At 44.1% G+C, this 19173-nt stretch overlaps 1 protein-coding gene across 1 annotated transcript in view; it reads right to left on the bottom strand.

The window, feature by feature from the left end:
* Nucleotides 1–19173, bottom strand: part of Dip-C (dipeptidase C) — a 237422-nt gene that overhangs the window by 195769 nt on the left and 22480 nt on the right. The window contains exon 2 of the mRNA XM_080286052.1: nt 14388–14579. Coding sequence (XP_080142178.1) covers nt 14388–14579 — 192 coding nt within the window. The remainder of the gene's footprint in view (nt 1–14387; nt 14580–19173) is intronic.

Genomic DNA, 19173 nt, shown 5'->3' with positions numbered 1-19173 from the left:
CTCACTATACAAATTTCTCACTACAAACACCTCTCACTTTACTACATACACCTTTCACTTCACGATACACCTGTCATTGCACTCTACAAACCATCTAACTTACACAACACACACACACACATTTCCCATCTCATAACACACGCCTGTCATTACTATACACACATGTCATCACTCTGCACCTCGTCATCTCACTCTACATGCCATTTCAATCTACACATCTGCCACTATGAGGGTCATTTCAATTTATACATCTGCTGTTACACCTGTCATCTCACCGGACTACTCATCCACTCACTACCGATAATTGTCCTCTTTTTTTTTTTTTTTACTTTTAATGGAAACTGAAGAAGTCTAAGGAGGAAGCCAAATTAAAGAATGTGCAAAACGAGCATTTCCGGTTGTTACGTCTTCACCTGTTCCTTACTTTCCTTACTCACACCTGTCCCTTCACTTTACATCTTTGTTTATTATGCATACATCTAATTATTAGTCACACCTGTCCTTCACTACACACCTGTCTCAATTTATTATGCCTACACCTGTTCAGTACTCACCTCTCCCTTCATTAAACACACCTGTCTTTTAGTTTATAAAGCCTATACCTATTTAGTAGTCACCTGTCTTTATTAAACGCACCTGTCTTTCAGTTTAATAAGCCTACACCTGTTTAGTACTCATCTGTCCTTTCACTACAGTTCGTTACGCATACAAACCCATTCACTACTCACACCTGCCATTTTCCTATTCATACTCGCCATCTCAGGCAAATGTCACTCAGTGCATAGGTTTCACAGCCCATGCAACCCAAAGACATAGTTTACCGAAAACAACGCAATTATATTCCTTATATAAGAAGCCTCGTGGTGAAGAAGCTTGACACTGTGCATTAACCTCAGACTGTACAATAACGTCTTCCATATCTTGGTCTTGTCACTGTCAGATGATTACGTTCAGGGTGGAGTCCGCGTAGTAAGAAGCGTAACAACAGTACTCTGTATATAATGTACTGAAATGTCTGTTAAGTGTACGAATGAATGATGTATGTATGGGTATGGCAGTTTTCTATGTATCATGGGCTGCTAATTGTATACAGTACGTGGAAATGTATAAACTCGCATGTGTGTATGTAAGATAGATATATGGATGTGTATGTAGGCACAAAAACGTACACGAATATGCTTGAGTAACGGTACGTGTGGTGTAAAGGTGTGAGCAGATTTGAGTGAAAGTGCGTGCGTGTGCGTATGATTCCGTGCTTGAATTGTGCGTGCGTGACTGTCTATGTGATTGTGTGAGTGAGTGTGCATGTGTATCGACGTGGGTCTGTGTATGTGCGCATCTATGTACAGCATATGTGTGAGTGACTGTGTGCACATGACCACATTCGACAGTGTGCAGATGAATATGGATTCGCATGGAGGTGTGTATTTGTATTATCTGTCGTTGATAACATGTGCATCAGTAATTTAGCTGGCGAGTGTGTGTGTGTGTGTGTGTGTGTGTGTGTGTGTGTGTGTGTGTGTGTGTGTGTGTGTACGGCTTCATAACTGTTACGCAAGATGGACTTAATTTTAACCGACAGACGTGTGTGTGTGTGTGTGTGTGTGTGTGTGTGTGTGTGTGTGTGTGTGTGTGTGTGTGTGTGTGTGTGTGTGTGTGAAGAGAGAGAGAGAGAGAGAGAGGAAGGGCAGTGACCTGTTTAAGCCACGGAACCGCACACACACATACGTACACACAAACATTCACAAAAAAGTCTCCATCTTAACACACGCGCGCGCGCGTGAAGTAATTCCACTTTAAACACACACACACACACACACACACACACACACACACACACACACAATGCATTCGACACTCAAATGACTTCCACCTTACGACCTAATGGGGAAAAACACGCGCAAACGCGAGAACACACACACACACACACTAACATGTACAGTATACATACATAAACACATATAAAATGCATTCGACACTCACATGACTTTCAAACTATACCTAACAAGCAGACATACACTCACACAAACACACACACTAACATGTATACAAACACAAACACACACACAATGCATTCGACATACATGACTTCCAAACTATATCTAACAAACAAGCGCGCGCGCACAAACACACACACTAACATGTATACAAACACAAACACACACAAGATGTATTAGACACTCACATGACTTCCAAGCTATACATAACAAACAAGCACACACACACACACACACACACACACACACACATTCCACACATCCTAAACACACATAAACCCCCGATCTATTCTGGTTTTAGGCATCACTGCAAGCCACAAAGGCAACTGAGGAACCAGCCACATAGGAGCAAAAAGCCATAACAGCCATCCCTCATAACCATCCAAGCCACAAAGCACTGCAGCCATCCCTATCAACCATCCAAGCCACAAAGCCACTTGTCATACATCCTGAATCATCCAAGTCACAAAGCCATTTCAGCCACCTATCCTTATCCATTCAAGCCATAAAAACCAATTCACTCATGCATCCATAACCATCCAAACCACAATCATTTAAGCCATACATCCTCCATCATCTACGACAAAACCATTTCAACCACCCACCTTCAACCATCTAAACCACTCCTTCGCTGAATCACCACCACAAAACCAGGCAGTGTCCGTTTATCTACTTCTAGCCCACACAGCCAGTACCCAATCCTTCGCTCAATCATCGCCACAAAGCCGGACAGTGTGTGTTTAAGTTACAAAGCCAGCACCTGGGCCACTTGCTTCCTACCCGTCTGGTGCAAGCTAGTGCGAGCCAAGCAGACACACACACACCACGTAGCCGTCCTCCCTCCTACCCTCCTTCCTTTTCACTCCTTCCTCCACTAGATAGCTCCCCCCCCCCACTCTCTCTCTCTCTCTCTCTCTCTCTCCTGCCTGCGGTGTCCTCCCCTCTCCTTCATCCTGCTTTTCCTCACACTCTTTCTTTCCTCTGCACTCCATCTTCCCTCATCTTCCAATTGCCTCTCTCCTCTTCCTTTCTTTCTCCCTCCCACTTTCACCCTTTCTCTCTCTCCTTCCCTTTCTTCGCTGCCTCCTTTATCCTACCCTACTCTTCCCTCCTTTCCTCTCTTCTCCCTCACCGGTCACAACAGCTTACACTCCGTCTTCTGCCTCTACACACTCCGTCCTCTGCCTCTCTCCCGTCCTTTATTTCCCGTCTCCCTTACTCTTCATTTCTCTTCCCTTCTGTCTCCCTTACCCATCTCCTTCCTCCTCCTCGTCCATCTTTCTTTCATTCCTTCCATCCTCCCTCCCTCCTTTCTACTTTTGCCAAATCTAGCACTTTCATCCGCCTCGCCTCCTCACATTCCGTCTTCTGCCTGTTCTGCCTCCTTTCCCTCCATTATTTCTCTTCTCTTCTATCCCATCTCCTCTACCTTTTTCTTTCTCCATCTCTCCCTCAATCCCCCCCTCCTCCCTCAAACTTCTTTCCAAGTCTCCTCAGTCTACCACTTTCTCCACTTTCGCTTCAACTTTTTCCATCCTGCGAACCATCCTTTCACCCTGATCCCATCTCTCCCTACAGCTTCCTTCCTTTAGCTCATTTCAACCTGTTTTTCATCCTCTTCCTTGTTTTCTTTTCCTTCACCTCTTCCTCACACTCTGAATCTCACTCTTTTCTCTCCCCCAGCCTTCTACCCTTCCCTGTTTTTATAATTTTCTTCTTCATTTCGACTTTCAATCATTCATCCTCCTCCTTCCTTTAGATCCCCCCACCCCCCCTCTCTCTAGCATCATCATCGCCCTCCGCACCTCTCTCCTTCCCTAACCTTACCCAACAATGTACCTCCCCCCCTCCTCGATACTATTGCTCTCTCTCTCTCTCTCTCTCTCTCTCTCTCTCTCTCTCTCTTATAAGCCATTTTATTTGTCGTCATCCGTTTATCCCTCCCTTTCTCATTTTTATCGGCCCTTTCATATGCTCATCCGTTTACCCTCTCTCTCTCTCTCTCTCTCTCTCTCTCTCCTTAAAACTGCGTCACATCTGCTGGGTCCCGAACTCTAAGTGGTGTTGCTTGTCTGAGTCTTCTATTTGTTTCTTTTGTTTCTCTTTGCCTGTCCCTCCGCCACCTATTCTTCTTCCTCCACTTTCTCCTTCACCCATTTCCTTGAAGTGAGAGAGAGAGAGAGAGAGAGAGAGAGAGAGAGAGAGAGGGGGGTAATGGAATGTTTATATATATACTGTGTGTGTGTGTGTGTGTGTGTGTGTGTGTGTGTGTGTGTGTGTGTGTGTGTGTGTGTGTGTGTGTGTGTGTGTGTGTGTGTGTGTGTGTGTGTGGAGGACGGGATCTTTGAACTGGGGTCTGCCTTGCCGTCTCTCTCTTCCCTCCTCCTCCTCCTCATACCCTCTCCTTCTTATTCTTCCTTCCCTCCTCCTATCCTCTTCTTGACAATGCCCCTCGTCCTCCACCTCTCCCCCCCCTCTCTCTCTAACACAAGCCCGCCTCACCATTTCATTTTCTCTTCCTCTCTCGCTCCCTCATCTTTCATTTTTCTCTCCCTCCTTCCCTCCCAGACTCAGGACGGAGGGAACATTGAACTAGGAGGGAAAGGTTATTGTGGTTCCTTCCCGTCTGGTGGGTTTCTCTCTCTCTCTCTCTCTCTCTCTCTCTCTCTCCCTCCCTCTCTCTCTCTCTCTCTCTCTCTCTCTCTCTCTCTCTCTCTCTCTCTCTCACACACACACACACACACACACACACACACACACACACACACACACACACACACACACAGAAATGGTCATACATCCACCCGTTAAACCACACAAACATCCTCCAACTCCCTCTCAACCCCAAAAGGAGGACGGTGGACTGCACAGGGTAACTTCAGCCTACAGTCCACTGGGTTCACATTCAGATGAACCTACAAAAACGACAACATCAACAACAACTACTACTACTACTACTATTACTACTACTACTACTACTACTGCTGCTGCTGCTGCTGCTGCTACTACTACTGCTGCTGCTACTACTACTCCGACTACTACTACTACCGCTATGACTACTACAACTAGTACTACTACTAATACTACATTCAGTGTTTCACCAATTTATCAGTTGCTTACTCTCTTAAATTCAACAACCTAATCCATCCCAAAAGCCACATATCATTCCCCTTACCAATAAACCCTTATACCATTATACATTTATCGGTATTCATTTTTATTTCACACTTTCATCTATCCTTACATCCCGATATTCTTAACCTTAAGCCATCCATGCATTCACTTACAGACACTGAAACATTTATCAATTATTCATCCACTCATTCACCCACATTTTCCAACCATTCATTTTATCAACATTCACTTATCTATTTTCATTCATCCACACCTTTCCCTTCAACCCAATTACGTGCATTCATTCATCTATTTCTTTTTCATCCACTCTTCCATCCCATCAAATTTTACGTGCATTCAACCGTGTATCTACTTTTCATCCACAAATCTATCCATCTTTAACCACAATCATCCACCAATTTAGTTTCCATACATCAATAACTAATTCATTTTAAATAGGCAGAGACTATCCTTTTCAAGTCTATTTCCCGCAGCTACGTAGTTGACTAGGACATTACTACGACTCTACATCTTTTCCATAACTCTTCTTCGTGACTACCACCATAGTGTTAATCTCTTGCTACCACCCAGCATTCAAGACAGACAAATGCGAATTATGCGCCTAGTTGAAATGAACAGAGTAAAGTTCTCGCCTGTTCATACATCCAAATCTTATTCATCTCATCTATCCATCCACTTTTACATCCATTCATCCACGTGTCTTTTCACTCTGCACCCTTCACCTATTCATCCATCCATTCATTTCCCCTTCAACCACCCAACCACTTTGCTCATCCAATCATCCAATTAAGCAGTAACACTGGTCTGGGCTGTTATTTGCTCTGTTACTGTTAATGGTACTGTTATGGCCGTTAGTGGTATTGTTATGGGGGCATCTGTTGAGAGAGAGAGAGAGAGAGAGAGAGAGAGAGAACATGTTGCAGACAAATGGAACTTCCGGGATGCTGTCATTACGCAGAACAAACGGGAAAAGATCCACGTGTCTACCCATTCGCTACAGAGGGACGCCTTCACGTGGTGGCACGGATATATCTGGGTGACTCCACTGCCCGGTTATTCAAACGTCCCCCAGTTCCCTCCCTATTTCCCGGGAGGAGGATGGTGAACTGCAGGACAAGGACAGTATCAGCTTGCAATCCACTAGGTTCACATTTCAGCTGGACCTGGGGCTGCTACTACTACTACTACTAGCACTGCTACAGCTACTGCTTCTACTACAACTACTACTATTTGCCGCTTAATACTCAAACCTCCATATTATGAATACTGTTATACCTATGTGCAAAGCGTCAATCACACAGCACACATTTTGAGACAGACCCAAGGCTAGACCACTGTAGTTAATTATAGTACTTGCCATGTATATATCTATCTGTCAATTTACCTAGGTTTATCTACATCAACAGCTAGACGCCTTAATCCCGTACGGTCTGGACAGAAACAATTCGCCTCCATGTCGCCCTATCCTCTAACATTAGCTGCTCTCTCTCTCTCCACCTCAAACCCCCTCTCTCCGAAATCTCTCCACTCCATCCCTCCATCTCACCCTCGATACTCCCCTCCTCCCCTCCACAAGACTTAAAGGGTGGCATTTAACACCTCAGTTCACCTGTTACATAATCAACCACTCTATTCGTACTAAAGCAAAGTATTATAATTATTTTTACAACTCTACACTTATTCGATAATTCATTTTCTCTCTCTCTCTCTCTCTCTCTCTCTCTCTCTCTCTCTCTCTCTCTGGCAGCAGCAGTACTATAATAAACAAGTCATCACCCTTAATGGGTTTATACTGTTACTGAAGACACATACATCATTTACTACTGCACTATTATTACTCTCGTTAGTTCTGGTGGTGATGTCAAGATTCATTTATCACTACTGCTTCCTTCAACTACGGTAGCTACTGTTTCTGCATCTTCATTCTGTGGTGGTGTTAGTGCTGGTGACGTTCTAGGAATGCATTTTTTTACTATTTCTACAGAGCTACTATTTAGGTTTTACTTTTTTGTCTGTAGTGTTGATGCTGGTGATGTTCTACGAATGTAACTGTCACCACAAATTACACCATTTTTTTTTTTTTTTTTTTTTTTTTATGCGAGGAAGAAGGAACCAAAGGCCATGAGCCCGCAGTAACAGTTCCCTCCAAGAGAAAAACAAAATACAATATAGAGCCAAATTCAAGATCCGATCGTTTTGAGATGCCTGGACACACTGCGTTTGAAAGACTGGAGATCATAGGCAGCAGGAAATACAGACAGAGGGAGACAGTTCCAGAGTTGACCTGTTGCATAAATGAAAGACTGGGAGTAACGGTTAATTCTTGCATTAGAGAGTTGGACAGAAAAAGGATGAGAGTCTGCTGCCAGACGGGTGCTACGCGCCCGTCGTAGAGGTGGAGGAATGCAAGCAGACAGTTCAGAGGAGCAGTGACCATTAAAGTAGCGATAGAAAAGAGATAAAGATGCAACAGTGCGGCGAAGAGACAGAGGTTGAAGGGAGTCAGTAAGAGGAGGAGAGTTAATGAGACGAAAAGCCTTTGACTCCACCCTATTGAGAAGAGCTGTATGAGGGGAGCCTCCCCACACATGAGAGTTGTACTCCACACAGGGGCGGATAAAACCCCTGTATAGAGTCAACAATTGCGCAGGGGTAAAGAAAGAGGGGAGTCGGCTTAGCACACCCAATCTCTTGGAAGCAGATTTTACAAGAGATGTAATATGATCTTTCCAAGATAAGTCCCGAGTAAATGAAACCCCAAGCATGTTCAAGGATGATGTAGGATTAAGCTGAATATTATTAAACATTAGTGGGTATACCTGTGGAAGATTTTGTCGGGTTGAAAGGTGTAAGAACTGAGTCTTAGATGCATTAAAGACAACCATATTATTTTTACCCCAGTCAGAGATACGAGCCAAGTCAGACATTAGGTGTGCCATAGCCTCATCCCTTGTTTGTTGAAGTAACTGTTGAGATGGGCGTTGCGGGAACCGAATGGAAAGGTGAAGGGTGGAGTCATCAGCATATGAGTGGATAGGGTTAGATGTGCAGCTTAGATCATTGATGAATAAAAGGAAGAGAGTTGGTGATAGGACAGAGCCTTGAGGAACACCACTGTTGATAGATCTAGGAGAAGAACGATGGCCGTCTATAACAGCGTCTATAGAACGACCAGAAAGGAAGCTAGCGATGAAGGCACAGATAGAAGGGTAGAAACCGTAGGAGGGCAGTTTGGAAATTAAAGATTTATGCCAGACTCGATCGAAAGCCTTTGAGATGTCAAGTGCAATGGCAAAGCTTTCGCCAAAGTCCCGAAAGGAGGATGACCAGGAGTCTGAAAGGTAGGTGAGAAGATCGCCAGTGGAGCGTCCCTGACGGAACCCATACTGACGATCGGAAAGAAGGTTGTGATAGGAAAGATGCCTTAAAATTTTTCTATTAAGAATTGACTCGAAAACTTTTGAAATACAGGACGTTAAAGCAATTGGACGATAGTTGTAGGGTTGGGAGTGGTCACCCTTCTTTGGGACTGGCTGAATGAGAGCAAATTTCCAGCAAGAAGGAAAGGTACAAGTTGACAGACAAAGGCGAAAGAGTTTGCCTAGGCAGGGTGTAAGCACAGAAGCACAGTTCTTGAGAACAACAGGAGGGACCCCATCAGGCCCATATGCCTTGTTAGTACTGAGGCCAGTGATGGCAGAAAATACATCAACTGAAGAAATTTTAATGTCAGCCATGAGGAAGTCAGAGGGGGGAAGTGATGGAGGAACAGCACCGGGATCGTCTAAGGTAGAATTGGAGGAGAAAGTCTGTGCGAAGAGATCAGTGTTCTTTTTGGCTGATTTTTGTGTCGATCATGTTATAGAGATGCATTTATCACTGCCATTTTCACCAAATTACTAGTAGGCCTATTGACCCGTTTCTTTTCGTCGTATGATACTCCGTCCACTTTAACCAAACATAAAATTGGATCTCGACACCATGAACGCTGAGAAATAGCATGATACTAACGCTAGAACACAGAGCTAGTCATGAAGTACAATGGAAAGGATACAGAACCATAGCAGATTTTTTCTTTCTTTCCGCTGAGTTACGGGAAATGAGTTACAAAATAACAAAAATCTCCGCCATGTTAATCCCTTCAATTCCGGTACTGTATTCTTATTTTCATCCTTGCGATCTCCATATTTCATGCAGCTTAGGGGGAATTTTCCGAACTAGATGGCTTTTTCTGTACAAAGGACTATAACCTTCACGAACTACTTCACGACATAATCTGAACAAATCGTACATCAACAGTAATAATCATCATCTAATCCTGTGTTGCCCCATGAGGAGCGTATGAGCCCGGGGATAGGCAAATTGGTCGACATTTAAAATAAGAGTGACCAGCCTCACTCATCCATGAGTGACATTACGTGGGCAATAAACCCCAACCACCCCTTGGATATAAACCAGCACAAGTTCAATCCGACTGGAGCGCCTTAATTACTCACTAAACCACAAGGCGCCATAATCTGGTTATATGCTTACCACCCAGCATAGTAAATGGTTTCCTGGTGTACTGTACAGGAAACCATTTCGCTTGTCACTCAGTGTACAGTCACCCACAGATAGAAGGAAGAGGAAAGAATGAAGGAAAAAAAAGACAAGATGGAGTGTAAAGTAACCAGTAGGCATAGGGAAGAGGAAAGAATGAAGGAAAGAAAGACAGAAGAGGATAGAAAGAGAGAAGTTAGGAAGAGAAAGGACGGCAGTCATCCCAGAGCAGCACTACATCACGTGAGTGGTTGGTGAGCGCCCCCACCTACCACTAAATAATAATAATGATGATAATAATAATAATAACAATAATAATAATCCATCCATCCATCATCCAATCCTACATTGCCCCATAGGAGCTTAGGAGCCCGGGGCTAGGCAGTTGGTCCCGACATATAAGATGAGAGTGAAATAACAATAATAATAATAATAATAATAATAATAATGAACGTCACCAGCTTCATGAGGTCAAGACGGAGTATCGTGTTGGTGGTGTTCTAGAACTCTATTTATTAACTCTATTTACAACCAACTATTACTTCTGTTGTGTTCCTTGTCCCCCTTGTTTGTGTTGGTGGTGGTGATGTTGGCAGGAGTACGAGACAGCCAGGCGCCCCTCTCTCTCTCTCTCTCTCTCTCTCAATCTTCCCCATTTCCTCCTTTCTCCCTAATGTTCTTAGAGAGAGAGAGAGAGAGAGAGAGAGTGTGTGTGTGTGTGTGTGTGTGTGTGTGTGTGAGAGAGAGAGAGAGAGAGAGAGAGAGAGAGAGAGAGAGAGAGACAGACAGACAGACAGACAGACAGACAGACAGACAGACAGAGAATAAAGAAGAGGGGAGAGACAGAAAGAGGAGAAGGGCTGAAGGTAGGAAGGGCAACATAATCTCTCTGCAAGTCTAAAAATACCTACGACTACCGCAGGTCGAGAGAGAGAGAGAGAGAGAGAGAGAGAGAAGGAAAGAGTGGATAAAGGTAGGTGTGGAAGAGGAATAAAGCAGAAATTCCAGATCATCAGCAACAACACAAAAATTACAAACAAATTTTACCAACAGCTGTCCCGACTCCCATCATCCGCACAAATGTAAAATGGTCGAGTATTTGTGGTACTGTGTGTGTGTGTGTGTGTGTGTGTGTGTGTGTGTGTGTGTGTGTGTGTGTGTGTGTGTGTGTGTGTGTGTGTGTGTGTGTGTGTGTGTGTGTGTGTGTGTGTGTGTGTGTGTGTGTGTGTGTGTGTTTGTGTGTGTGTGTGTGTGTGTGTGTGTGTGTGTGTGTGTGTGTGTGTGTGTGTGTGTGTGTGTGTGTGTGTGTGTGTGTGTGTGTGTGTGTGTGTGTGTGTGTGTGTGTGTGTGTGTGTGTGTGTGTGTGTGTGTGTGTGTGTGTGTGTGTGTGTGTGTGTGTGTGTGTGTGTGTGTGTGTGTGTGTGTGTGTGTGTGTGTGTGTGTGTGTGTGTGTGTGTGTGTGTGTGTGTGTACGCTTCTTCATCACACAAAGTCTCAGTTCTTCATCTACCCTCTCTTAGTTCCTCACTCTCATTCGCCACATTTTCCCTCTCATGATGGAAGTAGCTCTAGTACTGGGTCGAAATTAACGTCACAAGATTTTATTTATTAAGTACGTTCCTGGAGCTTTCGTCAATGGTGTGATCATTAATCTTTTCTTGCTCTGAACAACTCCACTACTCTGTTACAGCTGACGTCTGACGATTTTCCTCGCGTAAGTCATGGGAGTTTCGTCACCAATTAAAATTCTTATGATCAGGGCACCTCTTATTACTTTATTCTAGTAAGTAGCAGATGATTTTATTCGACTGGTAGTAAGAATAGCCTTGAAGTGTCAACACCCCCTCTTATCTCCACATACCCTCATCCACATCCCAACTTCATCTCACTCTCATCCATCTCTCTCTCTCTTACCCCATCACCCTCACTCAACGTCATGACCACCCTTGCCCTCATACTCGTACCTCTCCATCCTCATCCACGTTCCTACTCATTCCCCCCGATCACCCCCACTCACCTCATTAACACCACACCACTCTCATCTCTACCCACCCTCATTCACATTCCTACTCATCTCACTCATCCAACCCTCTCTTGCCTCATCACCCTCACCCACCTCATTAACACCACACCACCGTCGTCGTCTCTACCCTCTTCTTCACGTTCAACTCCCACACCCAGCTCTCATTAACCTACTTTACTATGCTACCACGTTTTATCGTTTGTTCACGTTTCTATCTAACTATATTATTTAGGTTAGAGAGCCTCCAAGCAGGGAAGGGATTAGATTCGGCCACGTCTTAATTCTCCACATCGAAAAGTCTCCCTTAAGCTGAATACAATCGTCCGAGTAAGTATGAATAAAATATGACGTCATTGCAATCAAGGATTTATATCTTTCACACTCATTTTCAACTCAACCATCTGAACCCCATTCCAGTTTCCCTCGTGCAAACAATACACCTCATCCACTCCACTCCATCCTCCAGCAACCCCTCTCCAACCCTCTCCTTTTTAACACATCATCGTAACCCAAGTGTCACTTAACTACTTCAACACGGTTATGCATTTTTATCGAGAATTTTTGTTACGTTACCAGATGACTTTGTTAAGCTTCTGAGAGTCCCTAATCGAAAAGAAGTTTATGAAGACTATATATAACCCTCCAAGATCGATGTCAATCTTGGAGCGAATAAAATCCTCTGAAAACTTAAATAACAAATAATCCCATCAGACTGAAGGAGTTAAGACTACGAGAATCTTTCAGCTATAATCTGAAACCTCCTATGAAGAGTAAAATCGTGTGAAGCAGCATGACTAAAACATAAAAAGGACATCATCACCCACTTTCAACTCCAACCACCTGACCTACCACCCCCCCACCTCCAAAATCCCAAGTGCAAAGAGTCCTGTTCATCGCTTCCACCCTCTACCAACCCATCTCCCTCCCTCTCCTTTAGCATATCTCCATCACAACCCTAGCCTCACATAATCCCGGCCATCCAGTATCAGGATCACGGTTTGTCACGCTTGTAAAACATCCAGCCCGGCATTTTTACATACCAATATTTAACCTCTGCACTCACGCAACATAATTTATTCGCGCCACACCAAGACGGTTTTATTCAGCATAAGGGAGATTTTTCGAACTGGAAGGATTAGGTACAGCCTTAATCAACTCCTTCCCTACAACAAACCCTCCCTAACTTTAACAAAACAGTCTACTTGTAACGTGGCTGAAATGAAAAATGTCATCGGAGTGAAGACGTTCCGTTTCTCATGTCTCTCTCACTAAGTGGTAAAAATATGTTTAGAAGTTGCATGATTGAATTACAACTTAATTCTACTTTTTCCCACAGATAAAACAAAGAACTCAAGAACAACATATAAACATCGGAGGACAAACAAGCTATTTTATGTTCTTCTACTCAGAATTCTCAGACTAAATGAAGCAACATCCTGACCTTGTAACAAACAACTAGGCTGCCGCTGTTCGCTCTTCCTTTGTATTCATCCCTCCCATCTCTAAGCCAACACATTCTTACCACATCCAGCACTACTCATATCAACAAATGCTAACTACACATCTGTATTACATTTCAACAATTCCACATACATCCATACTTACAATATATACCTCAGCCCAGCATCACTCACCTAACAAATTACTGTATTATCATATCTATCTCATCTCGTCTCAGGCATTTCTCCCACCACATCCATCTATACTTACGGCCCAATACAGCTCATTCCCTCAACACCCTAACCTTTACCTACTACTACATCCTTGACCACGTAACTCTGCAAATATTGAATATTAGCAATCACTTACCAACCTCATTTCACCCACGTTCATCAACAGTGGGAGATAATGACTCAAAATCACTCGATCCATTTATACCTATAACTCTGTCCTCGTAAGAATGAGACGGTAAGAAGGCTGTAAGATATTTCCATGTGTCTTCTTCCAGCAATAACAAGTTTTAATCTTATCCATCATCCATACCACTGCAGTTCCATAAGAAGTGTAGAAGCCCAGGGGTCGGCTACTTTGTCCATCCATTTAAAGCAAGAGTGGCCAGTTGCTCTGCCCTGAACAGTATTATGCGTGAAATAAAACCCGACAACCCCTCAAAATCGGACCCTTCTGGGCTATGTCCGATTCGAGAGTTAACTCACCAGACCATTATATAAGAATATAAAAATCAAGACGGGTGGGGGATTATTGTTCTGCAATTCATTTTACAAATGTAGGCTAGGTCCAAGAAGAGTATGCTTAAATTTTAATTGGCAAAGGGGACAGTTTGCACACGATATCTGGCAATAGCTTCTGAAGCAATTCATGAAGACAGAACGTGTCTGGCATCGCTGTATCGTTTCTTACTACTGTACATCCTGCATTGTGAGGTGTAGGATTATCACATTTAACAACCACAGGCATTCATATTCATCCGTAAGAAATTAGGTGTCTCCCTTATTTCGCGAAGCAAGATTTAAGCCTGCAGTTTTAAGAGTTGGAGATGTAGGGTGTACTGACCCCATCGACATAGCGGTCTCATCCACCTGGTTACCTGGCCGCATACAGCTCCGGCATGACTATGGTGGTAATCAATACACTACCACACGATATTAATTCAATCCTGGAAGACACTCTTGGCAGTGAATGGGTTAAACATAAGGCCTCAAATGTTACAGGTGTAGGTAGGATGTACTGACCTCATCGATATAGCGGACCTCATCCACCTGGTACCTGGCCCTGTACTGATCGGGCGTGACAATGTTGCCCATCCAGGTGGCGTATTCCTCGGGCAGGCGAGGGCAGAAGAGCACTGTGCGGCCTGTGTTGACGTCTATGGCACCGTACCACCCTGGCTCCAATACACCGAACGCCCAGTGGAAGTACGTCTCCTGAGGGTGCCAAGAACACAAGTATAGGTTATTACACAAGAAAAATTACACGAAGACGATTTTATAGTACGAGGGAATTACATTAAGTAGATTAACAAGCACAGACAATAACATGGCCACAATACACGAGGTGGATTCACAGACGTGGAATTACAGGTTGTCCACGGCCTGGTACCACTCAAACCCCAATATTCTGAACACCCTAAGGGGAAAACGGAGGACATAAGCATAGGTCATTATGGAAGGAACAAAGAAGAAGGCTTAGGAATTTCGGTCTCATTTTAATTGAAGGGTCAGTGGAAGAATGGAAGTACATCTCCTGCACGGGACTAAGGACACAGGGATAGGTACTACGCTACATTGTGGGGGAGAACAGAAGAGAAGTTAGAATTTAGGGTCGTATTCTCGTTGAACTTTCAGAGCAAATACCTCTACTGCAGGGCACTATGGACACAAATGATTATGAATTGGGGGAAATTACGGGACGCTCACAGCCCCATACCACCCCGGCTCCAACACGGCGAACGTTTCCTGCTGGATACCAACGACACAAGCATTCGATAGGGTAACATCATGGCCAGTGGGGGATACATAACTGCACATAAGTACCAACGACACAAGCATACAGTTGGGTTACATCAGGGGGAGGAGGAGGGATACAGAAATACAATAAATACAGACACGTATAATCTTATCTCATCCCTCTTTAGGAAGGAATAAGGGTGGTGGCGGTGGTGGCGAAAAAAAAAAAAAAATAAGATTCAATAACGACAAAAAAAGAGAAGGGTGATAATATATCAGGATTCAAGTACTAGTTCATGCACAGTATATGCAGAAGGTTAAGTAAATAGTGGCCAAGTAAGTTCATTACACGACAAATATATACCGGTAATGTAACAATATATATTACTGCTACTACTACCACCACCGTTGGCATCACCTCTACCACCATCACCCTTTGCCACCACCACTACCAATACTACTACTGCCACCATCCCTCATGATTCTCAGAAATACCAATTTCACCACCAGTACTACTCCTATTACAACTATTTTCCCTCTACAACAACTTTATCATCATCATCATCATCCCTCTCTATCACCACACTTTTCCATCATCACCTCACCTCTACATCATCACCACCACATATCTCCATCATCATCATCATCATCGTTACTACCCGCCTCCTCTCTCTCCACTACAACAGCTACCTCTCCTCTGGGCCCACTACCACTATAGCCGCCCTACAATACAAGCCTCGTCAGCCCCCCCACCAGTCTGGTTCCCACATTTCCACAGACAGAGCAACAGACACAAGATATCACCAGCTCTCTCTGGGTGGGAGAGGGGAGGCGAGGAAGAGATGGAGGGAAGGGGAGGAAGAGAGAGGAGAACAGAGAGGTAAGATGAAAGTAAAGAGAAGGACGGGGTGAGAGGAAGGCGAAGAAAACAAAGTAGAAATGAGGGAAGTAAGTGGAAAGAAACGAATGATAAAATGACACACGACAGAGGGATGAGAAAGCGAGAAGGGATGAGAAAAAGGGTGAGGAGAGAGACAACAAGAGGAAGAAGGGGAAGGACAACAAAGGGAAAAAAGAAGAGATGACGGTGACAAATAAGAAGGGAAATGGAAAGAGATGAAGGGGAAGGTTAAATACGACAATGGTGAAGGGAATGGATGAGAAAAAGAAGGAAAGAATGGAGGAAGAGGAACGAGAATAAGAGGGAAATTGGGGAAATGAGAAGGGAAAAGTTGGGGGAAGGAATGATGAAAGCGGAGGCGGGCGGGGAGGGGAGGAAGAAGGGGAAGCAGGGTAAGGAGGTGGAGGAGAGGCTGATGAGATGGAAATAAAGGGGAGGGGAGGAAGAGAAACGAAGGAGGGGGAGGGTAGGAAACGTGATGGACAAAGACGAATGGACACGAGAACGAGAAAGAACGGAAAGAAAAAATAATCAACGGATATGATACACTTGTGGAGAGAGAGAGAGAGAGAGAGAGAGAGAGAGAGAGAGAGAGAGAGAGAGTGGTGGGACGGGGTTGGTGAAGGATGTAAACAAAGTGATTAGGAATACCAAAACAATGCCAAAAACAACAACAATAATATTAACACCATTGTAGTAGTTGTACAGTTATTGTTGTTGTTGTTGTTGTTGGTGGTGGTGGTGGTAGTGGTGGCAAGTAATTAATGTTGTGATGATGATGATGATGATGATGACAGCCTGCTAATGAAACAGTAGTGGTGACAGTAGCGAATGAAGTGGCAGTGGTAGTCGGTGTAATGATGGTGGTAGCAGTAAGGAACGTCAGTGGTTTAAGTGGTCGTGGAAGTATCGCTGGTAGGTAGGTACAAAAGGTAATGGACACGGTGAAAGTTGTGGTGGCGGCAATGACGTAGGAAGATTTGGTGGTGGCAGTGACGGAAATGGTGATAACAGCGAAGTACTACGCGGTATTTAACGGTGGTGTAAATAATTAGAGCAGTAGTGGTGGTAATGAGGTGGGCATAAATGGTGTGGGTATGGTGGTGATTCTCGTGGTCATAAAAAACAAACAAACAAAAAAAGAAGGTTGGTAACGCTGGTAGTAATGACGTAGGTAAAATCGTTGCCAAAACTGTTATAGCTGGTTTGTTTTTATTAAACGGAACTGGGCAACTCTCACAACGTTAATACTAATTCGTGGTTTCATGAAATTCGATGAGTTTAGTCCTGAGGCAAAAACGATTGCCTTTTTACTAGTTAAATTTATCATCCACTCTAATTGCACCTTGTTGCCATCAACCTAGGTGAAAAGGCGTTACGGGTCTTTGCCAGCTGAAAACAACCGACTACAGTTGTGGTGATATACTCTGTTCACTTAAACTTGGCCTAAAATTGCCATCTTTCCATCCTCAATGCTGAGCACGAGGAGCACAAGAATAGGGTGCAGGTCACGAAGAAGTTGCAGAGGCGATGTAGAGCCGTAGGACTTTTTTTCTGTCAATGAGTTACGTGAAATAAGCTGCTAAATGGCGAAAATATGGGTCATGCTCAAATGAACGAACTACAGTGTATAGCAACTATTGAGATTAATATACCTAACGTGGCAGTAATGGATGTAATAGTAGTGTGGTGATATTGTAGACGTGGTGATAATTGTGGTGATAATAATGCACTAGTAGCAGCAAATGCGTTCGTCGGCCGCTTACCAGGGTCGTACCGGCATTACCACCAGAACAGGAGAAATGGCCTTAATCCCTCAGTCTGATGACTTACTTTTAATTCTGTTCTTGTTACTACCAGTCGATGATATTCTGATGACAAGACTCGAGCTGGAGGGGTTTAATATAGCCCTCAACACTTTCACTAGTAGAGATCACTCTCCGGCTGATTAAAGTGAATAATACGTCACATGACTGAAGTGTTCAGATTTTTCCAGCGTGGTCAATTCAGGTCACTTCTGATACCGTTTCATCCATTCTTATAGGTCAGCTCAGTCATAACCACGCCAAACCAGAATACCCAAGGTTCATGTTTGCCAATTCACATCCAGTCAGGTCAGGCTGGTACAAAAGTTCACGGCCATTCTGGTCCAATTAGGTCCATTCAGGTTATTTAATGGTCATTCCAGCTCATATCTAATGCGACTGGTAGATTAATTAACACTCAATCACGGCTGTTAAGGGTCCTTATATCCAATTGGGCTCAATCATATCAATTCAGTATACTGTAAATAGATTCGGGTCCGGAGGGCATGAGTCGAAAAATCAGCTTTAGCTGTGCAATGGCTTTTGAGATGAGAGTTCAGGTCTTCCAGTTTCCTACGGCTTCGCCTGACAGCTTCGGGCCATTACCAATATTTTCGGGTCAAGCACTACGGAGAGCTTGTCAAAAACAGCTTTAAAGATACACTGGTTCCGAGACACTGCAAATAAATTCAGGTTTTTCAGGATGAGTGAGGTGAGCGGAATGAGTGAGCGGGATGGGTTTGAATGTTGATCAGGTAAAAGAAGATAGTTTTGGATCATGCCATGAAAGCGTGTGACCGAAATATGCCAAGACGATGCAATTTTTGTGATTATGTTGACTGAACTCCTGATGGACTACATGCAGTGGACAAGTGGGCGGGCGAAATGGGCTGGGATGGTAACGGGTGGCAGGTCATGATACAAAAAGCATACTCTGTGTAAAAAGTGTTGTAGATCGACTTGTAACTGAGTCTTTAATTTACATGATATTCAACACACCAATTCAGAAAAAAGTGGGGCCGGAGTAGGTTCGACGGGATGGTGGTTGGGCACGCCGGGAGAAGTATACGCAGTGAAGAGGGTGTTGCAAGTTGGGAAGTACGACGCAAGTCAAAGACGAGAGTTCGGGTGTGCAGACAGGAGTGGATGATGTACTTTAGGTGGCAAATGGGTATGTGGAATATACTCTGTGAAAATGGGTGTTGTATGAGGCGTGGCGCTGGCTGTGTGAAGGTGTAAATTCAGAGTCTGAACTGGGTGTTGGGGGAGGGCCAGATAAAGGGTGCAGTGGGTGGAGATGTGGGTGGGGACTGGGAACACGATGGTCGGTGATACAGCAAGGCAGAGTCCACTACACCCTGTGAAG

This window comes from Coenobita brevimanus, chromosome 110, assembly GCF_032717465.1.
Source record: "Coenobita brevimanus isolate Jiangsu-jjx chromosome 110, ASM3271746v2, whole genome shotgun sequence".
NCBI classification, from domain to species: domain Eukaryota; kingdom Metazoa; phylum Arthropoda; class Malacostraca; order Decapoda; family Coenobitidae; genus Coenobita; species Coenobita brevimanus.
This window is presented reverse-complemented; position numbering and strand designations above follow the sequence as displayed.